The sequence below is a fragment of the Nematostella vectensis genome, chromosome 9, assembly GCF_932526225.1.
Source record: "Nematostella vectensis chromosome 9, jaNemVect1.1, whole genome shotgun sequence".
NCBI classification, from domain to species: domain Eukaryota; kingdom Metazoa; phylum Cnidaria; class Anthozoa; order Actiniaria; family Edwardsiidae; genus Nematostella; species Nematostella vectensis.
This window is the reverse complement of record NC_064042.1, coordinates 12,992,573-13,005,666: the sequence shown is the minus strand read 5'-3', so window position 1 is coordinate 13,005,666 and position 13,094 is coordinate 12,992,573. Positions and strand designations below refer to the sequence as shown.

General features: G+C 39.7%; 2 protein-coding genes and 1 long non-coding RNA gene across 3 annotated transcripts in view; 2 read left to right on the top strand and 1 right to left on the bottom strand.

The window, feature by feature from the left end:
- Window positions 1-3,981, bottom strand: part of LOC5506813 — a 29,409-nt gene extending 25,428 nt beyond the window's left edge. The window contains exon 1 of the mRNA XM_048732079.1: window positions 3,875-3,981. The gene's annotated coding sequence lies outside the window, so the exon portion shown is untranslated. The remainder of the gene's footprint in view (window positions 1-3,874) is intronic.
- Window positions 3,937-5,221, top strand: LOC125572154. The gene is made up of 2 exons (XR_007313616.1): window positions 3,937-4,035; window positions 4,876-5,221. It is a non-coding gene; the product is annotated as an uncharacterized LOC125572154 (long non-coding RNA).
- A 1,727-nt stretch (window positions 5,222-6,948) lies between these two features.
- Window positions 6,949-11,642, top strand: LOC116614350 (serine protease hepsin). Its single transcript, XM_032375259.2, has 4 exons — window positions 6,949-7,152; window positions 9,012-9,221; window positions 9,539-9,718; window positions 10,387-11,642. Exons 1-4 carry the CDS (start codon window positions 7,071-7,073, stop codon window positions 10,830-10,832), a joined length of 918 nt encoding a protein of 305 aa, XP_032231150.1. The 5' UTR covers window positions 6,949-7,070; the 3' UTR covers window positions 10,833-11,642.
- The last annotated feature ends 1,452 nt before the right edge of the window (window positions 11,643-13,094 follow it).

Here is a 13,094-nt window from a genome sequence, read left to right as displayed (position 1 = left end):
GATTTATGACGTATGGATATACTATTGTCAAATGCATAGGCAAATGGCACGCATCATCGTAGCCCAGTGGAACAAAACAAAACGCCTTTGTGGTTTGAGTAGCGTAGAAGAATGAGTGAAGACCCCGAAGTGTGCATTTTGATTGGAAAAGTTTTTTCTTAAGTCTACATTTTTTTCTAGTCTTCGTATGGATATACACTCTTTTTTTATATATGAACTTTTTTTCATAAGAACGTCCACCCTAGATTACACCAAATTTTAAGAACATGCTAAGAACATACCGAGGCTCAGATAGCAGAATTTGTTTTGTTTTTTTATCCTGATGCGTTTCTAAAATGCATAATCAAATTGTGTTTATAGTAACAACCTTATTATTGCTATTGATTATTAGAATAACGGTCTTCCTAATAATTCATAGGGTATTTTATTTTTTATACACTAAAATTTTTAAGAACATCGTTAAGAACATATTCAGTCTAAAAATGCCTTAAAAATAGGACAACCCAGGCTCAACTGAAGACGTTCTTATATAAGAATAAGAGTGTACTAATGACAAATGCATAGGCAAATGGCACGCAACATCATCGTAGCCAAGTGGAACAAAACAAAACGCCTTTTGGGTTGAGTAGCGTGGAAGAATAGGTAAAAACCAATTATAAGGTTCTAGAACCCGAAGTGTGCATGTTGATTGGAAACGTTTCATTGGTTTATCACAAAGGATGGCCGCACCCCTTGACACTAATGAACGCGGGATTCAGGAAGTTAAACTATTTTGTTTTGAAACCTTTCGCCGTTTCCTTTAAGGATAGAAATGATGGGGGGAGGGGAGGGTGAGGACAAAAACTCTATACACGAAACGATACGACTAATCAACCAGGGATAGATGTGGTGTGTTACAAAAGTAAAAAGATATACCCGTTTTAATTCAAGTGGTTATTTTTATGCATGCATGAACACAGAAGTCATATAAAAAACATTTAGTCAAAAATTGTCGTTTTTGCCAAACGCGGAAACAAATATATTCCTTATTTTTAAAAAAACTGCATGCTTCTTGTAATTTTGTAAGGTTGTCAGCAGGTGTTTCGTAAACTTTAAGACTTCTTATCAGAAAAGAAAAACAGTTACTGTGACTATCTTTAGTCATAGGAGAAAGCCTTTTCGGTACCAGACCCCCAAAACGACAACGTTTTCTTTAAAATAGTTTGTTTTGAAAACCGTTCAAAGTTGTTTCGCAAAATCACTCGGCCATTTACTTTAGGGACTGTAGTGATGGGGGAGGGGAGGGTGACAGGACAAAAACTCCATACTCGATAACCCCACCCATTATTCTTATATACATACCGAGATTTACGCGCCAAAAAACATTGTGATAAAACTAGTCACTTCGCGCTAGAGAAGCCAGCTGATATGATTGTCCGTACGATTTTTTCCACTAATGAAAAACGCCGTATCGGCGCTTTGATTGGCTATATCATTGTTTTCACTTGTGAGCAAAATCGTTTTGTTTGCTCGAGACTCGCTCGATACTCCTTGATGTTTTTCAGTTCGCTCGCCATTCCTTTTTAAGTCGTGGATAGCGAAGCTATTCAGGACTTTTTGCGGTTAGCGGGGTTATGTCACTCGTGGCTAATCGTCGACTCAAGTGTAACCTATAGCCACTCTTAACTCTTCTAATATCACAACTCTTGGCCAATCAAATCAAACGTTTTAGCGAAAAAGTCCGCGAACTATCAGCGGTTTTCCAAACCATGTTAAAAAAAAACAACATGGCGGCCGTAGTTGAATTCTTTGAAGGTTAAAGCCGCATTATCACCAGTTTACTTCCGGAGGTCCGACGGAAACCTCAACCGTCAAAAGAATCTATTAGAATCCGAGATATTAAACAGGCCATCCGCTCTAAATTATCAGTCACATCCTCAAAGAAACTTCCAATAGACACACTGCTTTCAATATTTTAAAATATTTTTCGCGTTTTCCGTTAAAAATAATCGGAGATTGTTAAGTAATCAACCGGAAGTAAACTGGTGACAATGCGGCTTTAAAACTATGAATTAACGTCATTCCTGAATTTCTTGCCAATTATAAATCGAGCCACATTCGATAAATAGCTATCTGAATGTAAGGTTTCGCTTCAAAGTCCGTTCGTTATCAGTTCAGCTTTCACGATATATCATGTTGTCAACACACTTACAAAACGCCACTGGTAAGCCATTTCCACTTCCCCTCTACTACTGCCGGCTGTGCACCAAATTCTTTGTTTATATCTTGCATGCATGCATGCTGAATTAGCTCCAACGCATTCTTTGAACTTGCTCTTATAATTTAAGCTTTGGAATTTATCAGTACTTCGCTACGAGTAGCATTGTTTCCAATGTCTCCATGAATAACATTTCTAGACGAACTTCGTTTGCCAAGAGCATAAATCAATTTTTTAAATGTCTGTAAGTAAAATCACCCAAGAGCTGGAGGGTCCCTTTCCATCAATGGTATCTGGGTCGACTGGTTGTCCCCAGGGAATCAATCAGATGGGCTGACTTACCTGAAGCAGTTATTCCAACATCACACTAGTACCATTATTTACACTTGTCTAAGACAAAATACCCTATGTATAAATAAAACCACATAAAAGCCAAGAAATTTATTTGCTTGGTCCATACTCTACATACCATTTTACTCTAAAGTGTGTTAAAAATAAATGCACCAAAACCAAGCTTTTGTCCCAAATTACCATTTTATTATCCACGACTTGGAAAGGGCCTTGCCTTTTAATTTACTTTAGTAAGATGGCTTCATTGAGTCGACTAAACCGTTTTCATAGCCCAGATTCGTCAATAGAAGAGTTCATAGACGCACAGGAAAACGAAAATACAAAGAAGACAATAGATTTGCTACTCTACACTGTAGAGGATTATGTATAAAGTCTTGAAAACAAGATACAAAGGGAAAAACCGAGCGAGATGTAAGGCTGTTAAAACGCTGTCTAACATCAGTCTCGTGCGAGACATCAGCGAGACAGATTCATTTCAATGTAAGTTTCTGTATGTCTTTAACTTAACCGACGAAGAGCACAAACCTCGGAGCCTCTGCAGCCAAGTCTAATAAAATGTTATGTAATAAGCTCATTATAAATTTCTCAGTATGGTATATAATAGACAAAATACAGCACGGAAAGTGGTTTGTAGAGTTTTGATTCACTCGCTTCCTTGCCGACCGCGCGTTGTTTTTCTTTGAAAGAAAATAAAAAAAAATATGTTTTATATCTGAAAGTTCTTTTCGCTCATTTTAAATCTCGGTATGTATATAATAAATAAGTTATTTCACGGTTAGTTCGATTGTACTTTTAAAAATAAAATAGCATTTTAATCTCGTCAACACAAAAGATTTTTCATAAATAAAACTCGGTTAATTAATGTGATGATGACAACAACAAACTTCAGTTTTCGTAATTAAATCTAGGAAAATCTTATATGGGGAAAAAAGAGTTAGGAAGTGAAGGAAGTGATGAGGGTTTGAAGTATACGTTCCTTAAAAAAACATTGATTAAAACGCGAAAGTGGAAAAGAAATAAGAATATTTTTTTAGTGATACCCGGCCTAAACCGAATGTCAGGCCCTTTTATTGCTCCCTTTGAAGTATATTCCAGGATAAAATCACCTGATACGCGTGCTTCCATCGGCCAGGACAGGGTATCAATAAGATATTATGAACACTACAGGGAGAGATATGTCTGATACCGACCTCTAATGCTTTGTGCACATAGTTACATAACGACATGACAACATGGGCGCGCGCACTCTGTTGAGCCCGAATAGAGCCCGACAAACGCTACAGTATCAGTATTATGTAATCGCAATTAAGGTGCGAACTTACTTACGTTTAATATGTACAGGCGTTACCAGCCGGTTTCAAGAGAGTTCCTTATAAGAGAAGTGTTGTGTCACAGAGCCGTCCTTCATTCCGTGAGACTTAATGCCGCTTTTGCCAGTTGTCACACTAGAATAAACGTCAAGCACGGCTGAATTCTTGTTATTTCTGGTAAGGTTTACTTCCCAAATTCTTACCAAATAATGTTAAAAGCGTTAAAGTTTATAGAAACATGTGTTGAAATCACTACTAAAGTGAATTTCACGTTTCTCAGTCCTCTTTCATTTTGTTCATAGTCGAACTGTTGATGTTGCGTTTTTTTATTCAATATAATTGTTGTACATCGAAGCATGACCGTGAACGACACATTCACGTTATTCATTGCCAGGTACGATAAAATATTATTTAAATAATACTACCAACTTTATCTGTTTACTTTTATACCTTTAGTTTACTGAACAATGTGTGAAAATGGACCTGAGAAACGTAAAAAAGAAAAAAAGAAAAAAAAGGGTGATCCCTAAGGCTAACTCAAAAGGTTAAAACCTTTAGTATAATTCCACTCACATACTATCACGAATCTCGCAATTTGAGCCAAAGATAGTGAGTAGCGAAAAAGCCGGCGTGTTTGCGCCAAAAGCGGTTATTTATTACTGTCAGTAATACCGAGATTATTAAAATCGTTAATTTTTCGAAGGTACTATGTGAGAGGATTTTTACTAAAACAATTAGACTGTTTGTTCTCGCGCCTCCTTGACTATCTATTGACTTATAGAAAACTCAAACTTGTAGTCTTATTGTTAGATATATATTTTCTTATAGATACATTGATTTTGATTTGATTTTTGACTCAATGCATACCATAGCATTTAATTGCTCAAGTCTACGTATGGATCTTGCCACATACTTATCACAAATTCAGAGGCAAATGGCACGCAACATCATCATCCTAGCCTAGTGGAACAAAACAAAACGCCTTTGTCGTAATGCGCATGTTTCAATTTCGTACAGGGGTCCAAAAATCTGGAGCAACCTCACTTGTCAAGCAAAACAATGCAGATCAGTAAATATGTTCAAAAAGATTGTAAAGGACAATATCCTCTCTCAAAAAGCAGCTATTGATTTATAGATATGATTCTACTTTATTTCATCAAATCAGCCACATGTAAATTTAATAATAAGGATTCCTTGGTCAAATCAAGAACATTCATATATATTTTAGTAGAGACGCTACTTAGTCTGCGACAGGGGTCTACACTTCATAAGCATTGTGCTTTTAGTAGACTCCTCATCATCACTATTTTTTGCATTATTATCATTATACTATTATTTGGTGAAATAAACTTGATTGATTAATCATTATTATTATTGGTTTATCACAAAGGACGGCCGCACCCCTTGACATTAATGAACGCGAAGTAAAGGAAGTTAAACTATTTTGTTTTGAAAACCTTTCACCGTTGTTTCGTGATGAAATCACTTGGCTATTTCTTTTAGGTACAGAAGTGATGGGGGAGGGGAGTGTGAGTACAAAACTCCGATACGATATGACGTACCAACCAGATTGGTGTGGTGTGTTACAAAAGTGGAAAGAAATACCCTTTTTAATTCAAGTGGCGTCTTTTATGCATGCATAAACACAGGAAGTATTTTGCTTTGAAAGCCATTTACCGTTGTCTTTTGCAAAATCACTCGGCTTTTTCCTTTAGGGACAGAAATGATGGCAGTTACAAAACACATTCAAGTGGTGTCTTTCATGCATGACTGCTAAATCGTAACTCCTTTTAGGTACTTTTAAGACAACTCCCAACATGTGAGAATATTCTCAAGGGCTTAAAGGGGGGGGGGGGGGGGGAGGGTTGCAGATAGAACTAAAATTCCATACACGATTTAACAAGCCTGTAAAATATGTAAACAACAATTCTAAAATAAAGTAAAAAAAAAGAAAGAAAACTTGTGCACGCTATTAGCACAGACTAGCAAAAAAGCAACAAAGATTAAAATCCCTCTCAGTTCAGTTTCAGTTTAATTTTAGTTTATCGAGGGTAACATATTAAACCGAATATACAGTTTTCTAACATATGGCCCTCGGTTAGTAAGCACTGTCACTGGGTGTGGTCACTGCCAGAGAGTTTATTGCGTTCCCAGTGGTTCTTTTACGTCCCTGAAACCCCTTTCCCCGTCATTCATCTATTAGAAATTACCATGTCATAACTAATCAATAGTTAAAATAATGGATCATGGCACCACTTTTAAAAATAGAATAGCATTTTAATCTCGTCAACACAAAAACATGCATGTTTCATAAATAAATCTCGATTAATTTATGTGATGATGACACGGATTTGTGCAAACGTATTGTTCAATTTCGAGGGTTTCAAATACAAATTCTGCTTTCATGAAAATTACATCGATACATTGTTAATATTCAATCGTTCTTGTTATCACATTGTGAATCTGCGGAGAAAAAGTTTTTTTTTTGCTCATTTCTACTAAAGGTTTAATATGATGGTCCTTCATTAGTATTCACAGTTAATATCTAGTTTTTAACCTACTCCTCCTCATTAGTATTCTAGTTATTAACCTCATTCACATTTAATGAGTTCATATTAAATCCCACTTTTTCCCTGCTGATACATCAAGCCCTCCCCGTCTTTTTTAAGATTGTAAATTTTTCATAGGTATTTTAGTGAAATAAGACTTGCAACAACAATGTGAAAGGTGTGTCAATAATCCATGTTACCGACCTAAATGCCTGGTGCACACTAGTGACATAATGACATTGTTTTCTCTTATGTCGTTATGTCGGGCTTATGTCAAAATGTCAAACCATCTTATCTGCTTGTGTCAAAATGTCAAACCTTGAACATACACGAAGATAAGAGTGCGCGCGCCCATGTCATTATGCCGTTATGTAACTAGTTGTGCACCAGGCATAATTGTGCGCCTTAAAACATCTATCAAAATAAGGTGGTTAAAATCAGGTGATTGTTTATCACATCTCCCACCACAATCCGAAGACCTCTATATACATTGTGGTCTTTAAAAAGAGGACAAATCATTTATCTGTGCGTCAGACGTCTCTGTGGTATCATAACGTCATGCGAACAGTGGTTAAAACTCCCCCTTTTATCAAGAGACTGCCATACTGTTTATGACAGTGGAGCAGAAGTTGCTCGTCTAGAGGCGTTGCACAGCACTTCGCGATGAGCCGATGGGTGATTCTAGTCTTTGCCTGGGTCGCTCTGCTAGGAGGGATCGTTACTGGAGCTGGTTTGAGGAAATCAGGTACCGTGTTGGGAAATACATGATAGTCTAGATATAAGGCACCGATAGTTTGCCGTTTAAGATTTAAAATGTAATGCTATTTATATCAAAACCGCTAAAAGTCACTTTCCGAGACTCCGAACGCAGAAGTTATCATCATTTTTAAAGAGAACTTGTGAGTGTCTATCTCCCCGCGCTAGTAGACTTTCTAATAACTATTTCTTGGTTGCCCCCTCTCTAGTTATATAATCGAATCTTAGTTTCTTTTCAAAGAATTAATTAATTGACTAAAGATGGTCGCAGTCACTGTTTTTATTTCTTCTGAATACAAGTCATAAAGTTTACGAAGCACCTGGCGGTATAGGAACCTTAAAAATGACAAGAATCGTGCAGTTTTTCCAAATAAGGAATATATCAGTTTCCTTATATGGAAGTGACCGCGTTTGGCAAAAACGGCAATTTTGGCAAAATTTTCTTGATATTTCCTAAACTCTTACTTAAATTTTTAAATACTTTACCCTCTACTCCTAATATAATCTATTTGTATCTTTGTAAAAAAATATGGGGAAAAACGACAAAAGGGTTATTAAAAACTGCTTGCTTGTTTGTTTTTCATTATTCTTTGAATCATTCCAAAGTACTTAAATCTACCATTATTTTCCTTATATAAACCACGAAACAAATCAAAACCCACAGAAACCTTTTACATACATTTCTTAAATAGCGGTTGCTTTAGAGTGGCCACAAAATACAAACCGAATAAAACTAGAAAAATACTAATGACTCATAAGTGGAAATAATATGACTTTCATTTGAATAATGCTGTGCTTATTTCTTAGCGCAATTTATTTCGCGGAAATGCTAGTGTTTTGGTGTGACGTTAGCCAGACTTTGTCAACCTCATTATAGAAATTATTGCCTTATTATAGAAATCTTAGACATCCTAAATCCCTTGGCTTGGCTAATAATGGTGTAACTAGAAAAACAGCAGACAAGCTGTAGCATAAATAGGTGGCCTGCGTAGGCGTGGCGGAATTACGGTACTGATCAACTGATCATATATCAGTCAATCTTGTTTTAAAAACTGTCGTTTTTCTAGCTCGCTCGGTCATTTTCAACTGTCGGTCATTTTCAACAGTTCTGTCGATCATTTTCAACTGTCGGTCATTTTCAACTGTCGTTTTTCTAGCTCGCTCGCTCATTTCCTTATTAGGCATTACATACCATATTTGGGAGTCTAGAATTTCAACGTAAACTTGCAGGAATTTGTGTTAACTACGATTTTGCTGACAACCAACTTCGATATGGAGCCTAGTCCTTAACGTTTTTAATATCACAGGTCTCCCGCGCGCCCGCCCCAGGCTTTTTTAGACCGCTTAGAAAAACGACAGCCATTGATTGATATGCGCAGGGTTCAGATGTCATGTTCACGCCTCTGCGACAAAGTGGTGTTGCAGTACTATGTTATTATCCTTGTAATGATTTACTTGATTGTCCAACAATGGATGGTTTTTATTATATGAACCCTATGAACAAGACTAGGTCTCTCTAGGGCTCTAGCAAATCCTGGTTGTGACAGTATAAAACGGACGTGTCTTTATTTTGTGCGTGTGTAAGCTGTAGAGTGTGCGTTTCTCTATTTCTCTTGTTCTGGGTAGTCTGTTAGATTTCCATATATAGATATTATGCCCATATTTGTAAGGATGTCTACAAGTGTGTGACCTCTGCTCCCGCATGGCTTCGTATTGTTTATTCTCCCCTTTCTACCAAAAGCTCAGGCCATGCTATCATACCGGTGTCCTAAAACCAGCTGTTAAATGGTTTTCGGCCTTAGAACCTCAACCTTGAGCCCTTAGCTTTCTTATTCACTTTGGTTGCAGATAAATTGAAAGAATGCGGTAAACGGCTCATCTCAAAGCCGTATTCTTATGCAAGTGGTGGAGGAACCCGCAAGCGGATAGTGGGTGGGGTTGAGGCTGCCCCAGGGGCGTGGCCATGGCAAGTGGCACTGCTTATGAATGGGACACAGTTCTGTGGGGGGTCTTTAGTCAATGAAAACTGGGTTGTGACAGCTCGACACTGCTTCCACGGTAAGACATGTCAACCGTAGCATTCACTTTGTAAATGGTACCTCTATTTAGTGGACACAAAATCCCCAAAAATATTGGGTTTTACTTTTTATACTGTGGCAAGTCTGCTAAGGGCAATTTGCTGTTTGGTTATACCTATTTCTAAATTACTGTCAAATTCACAGCAAAAACTAAAAGAAAAAAACGCACAAAAGTGCTCATATATCCTGTGACTTGTATTGTATACACCAAATCCACCCCCCCCCCCCCCCCCCCCGCTCTGTTTGATCTTCTCTAACTTCATGTTGTATATCCACCCTTCCCCCCTCTGTACCTAGAATTGTGGTCTTCGATGGACACGGCGTCATGGACGGCTAGTCTCGGCGAGCACCATCTGGTGACTAGTGAAGGATTCGAACAGTTCATCGCGGTCGAACGCATTATCCTTCACCCAAAGAACGACTTGGATAAGTTACTGATACTGGATCCTGGAATCGCACCTCCCGACTATGATTTAGGTAAGAGCTTACGACCATGGGTGGGTAGATATCAGCAATATGCCAGCCACACGGAAAAAAGTTTATTATGACAATGAAAGCGATTGCACTAAAAGCTCGATTGCCGCAAAGCACAACCGTAGCTAAACAAAAACAGAATTCAACTCATTTACAAAACTGATATTCAGTGATGTTTCTTACCTTTCAATACAATTCAGCCTTGGCTAATTTTAGTTAAAAGGACTTTAGTCCATATTTGAACTCAGCGAAAGTGTCGTTTTGAGACAAGTGTTTAAATATGAACTTCATCAGAATATTGTTTTCAAGTAAACTTTCTATGCTTCAAATTTGTATAAGGAACCAAATTTCCATGGATTATAATAGATACATGGGGTTTTATAGTCTAAATTCCTAGAATTGGCTTAGATTGGCGTGCCATCATAATTCCCTTCGCGGCTGCAATTTTAATTTTTTTGTCGTAACGCGACAAAGGGATAACAAAAAGGCGAAAAAACGTACCCGTACGTGTCATTGATAACCTTGAAAGGGGATGATGGGGTTAAAATCATTTAATTCTTCAATGAAGTTATTTATACGTGTATACGTTATTTCAAAATGGCTAAGAACGGTCAAAGTTCTGTGGGATATTTGAAATGTGGGAAAATGTGAGTATAACATGTTTCTCGCAGCCCTCTTGCGTCTAGCCAAGCCAGCCAAGTTGGACGAGTACGTGTCGCCCATCTGTCTCCTCCCTGACGGCTTCGAGTTCCCGTGGGCCAAGGAATGCTACATAACAGGGTGGGGCAAGACAGAGTTCGAGGGAACGAAACCTCAAGTTATACGCGAAGCTACGGTCAAGCTTGTCCCCCCGGAAATCTGCAACCAAGTGGAGTCGTACAATGGGAGCATCCACGTACGCGCGCTGTGTGCCGGGTTTGATCAGGGGGGTGTCGATGCGTGCCAGTTCGACAGTGGGGGTCCCCTCAGCTGCAGTATCGGGAGCAGGTTTTACCTGACAGGGGTGGTGTCGTGGGGTCACGAGTGCGCGCGGCCTAAGAAGTATGGCGTGTATGCAAACATGATGCGGATGACGAGCTGGGTACGAGACACTATCGCATGGTATGATGGACTGTAGGTAACAAAACGCCACCAATGGCTGGGGAGAAACCTGCTTCTATTTGAGTTTACTTGGATTTTTTTTTCGCACGCGAAGACCGAGGATTTCTGAGGCCGAGTGCATTGCAGCGGATCTCTGTGTCGGTCCTAGTTCGAGTGAGGAGGATCTGGGACCGACACAGAGAAAGGCTGCAAAGGAGGCTAAAGCCCTATCCAAGGCATTCCACCACAGCGATCCCGAATGTACGAAAACAAAAAATATATAATCCGCTAATGAGAGCCGACTAGCATGTAAGGGAGGGGAGGGGAGCATCAGAGCGCTGAAAAACGCAAAAGCTAGTCTCCAACCTCTCGTGACTTATCAGAGTTTTTCTTTTAAATTAACGAAGTTTCACAGCCATTTAGTGAGATTTTCTATAAGCTGCTTTAAGGTTTTTTTTTTACCTATTTTCCATATAGAACACTCACATTGCTTTTTCAGCGCTGCCCGTGAAGTTGCGAATAAAATGTTAAAGGAAAGTAAGGAGATATCTAAGGATGGGGAATTTATTTTCAGGTATTTTGTGCTTTGTACTTGAAAAAGGGTTAAAACGCTCCCCACTTCGTGACTTCTGTTTCGAAGTTAGGAAAATATCTCATAGCATGGAATTGCATGGATTTATAGCATGGGATTGCATGCTTTAAATAACAATAAAAATACCGATGTCAATGTTACAATAGCACAATATGAATAAGACACTGTAAACCCCACTAAAAAGTCTAGGCTGTCAGATAAATGGCTATAAAGAGGAAGAAAAGAAAGCAGTGAATAAAATGTTTGAAAAACTTGGGTACACAAGTCGTCATTTGAAAATTGTTATCTCAAAAATACACATATTTCAATAAAGGTTGTCAGTGCAAATGGCGATTGGCAAACGGCAGTTCTACGACCGGAAGTAACCATGCGTCTCGAAGAATATGGATAAATCAAAACAATAATCCATTAAAGGTTACCAATGCTTGGCATTGATGGACTTTATTTAACTCCTTTAATTTTACGAATAATTAGTACCCATAAGCCATTTGCCATCTGACAACCTTTTGTGAAATAGGTGTAAACCGACTTCGTTATTAAAGAGAACTTCTCAGCCACACCTTTGTTTTATAATATAATGCTCTAAACTCTCACAATAACCATATAAAAACAAAGTTTAATACTTTATTTACCAAATTCAATGGAAATATCGCATTGGCTTCCCCAAATCAGCCGATGGTAATGGATGTTTTTCATACTTTGCAGGGGCGGATAGAGGGAGTCGATACTTGGCAGGGGCGGATACAGGGGGGGTAGATACTTGGCAGGGGCGGTAGATACTTGGCAGGGGCGGTAGATACTTGGCAGGGGCGGATACAGGGGGTAGATACTTGGCAGGGGCGGATACAGGGGGGTAGATACTTGGCAGGGGCGGATAAAGGGGGGGTAGATACTTGGCAGGGGCGGATACAGGGGGGTAGATACTTGGCAGGGGCGGACACAGGGGGGGGGGTAGATACATGGCAGTGGCGGATACAGGGAGTAGATACTTGGCAGGGGCAGATACAGGGGGTAGATACTTGGCAGGGGCAGATACAGGGGGGTAGATACTTGGAAGGGGCGGATAAAGGGGGGGTAGATACTTGGCAGGGGCGGATAAAGGGGGGGTAGATACTTGGCAGGGGCGGTAGATACTTGGTAGGGGTGGATACAGGGGGAGTAGATACTTGGAAGGGGTGGATACAGGGGGAGTAGATACTTGGAAGGGGCGGATAAAGGGGGGGTAGATACTTGGCAGGGGCGGATAAAGGGGGGGTAGATACTTGGTAGGGGTGGATACAGGGGGAGTAGATACTTGGAAGGGGCGGATAAAGGGGGGGTAGATACTTGGCAGGGGCGGATAAAGGGGGGGTAGATACTTGGCAGGGGCGGATAAAGGGGGGGTAGATACTTGGCAGGGGCGGATAAAGGGGGGGTAGATACTTGGCAGGGGCGGTAGATACTTGGTAGGGGTGGATACAGGGGGAGTAGATACTTGGAAGGGGCGGATAAAGGGGGGGTAGATACTTGGAAGGGGCGGATAAAGGGGGGGTAGATACTTGGCAGGGGCGGTAGATACTTGGTAGGGGTGGATACAGGGAGTAGATACTTGGAAGGGGCGGATAAAGGGGGGGTAGATACTTGGCAGGGGCGGATAAAGGGGGGGTAGATACTTGGCAGGGGCGGTAGATACTTGGTAGGGGTGGATACAGGGGGGTAGATACTTGG

Bases quoted from the DNA above. Each gene is read 5' to 3' on its own strand.
- LOC116614350 (XM_032375259.2), top strand. From the start codon at position 7,071: ATGAGCCGATGGGTGATTCTAGTCTTTGCCTGGGTCGCTCTGCTAGGA. The intron at 9,222-9,538 runs GTAAGACATGTC...CTCTGTACCTAG, and splicing joins AGCTCGACACTGCTTCCACG to AATTGTGGTCTTCGATGGAC. The intron at 9,719-10,386 runs GTAAGAGCTTAC...TGTTTCTCGCAG, and splicing joins ACCTCCCGACTATGATTTAG to CCCTCTTGCGTCTAGCCAAG.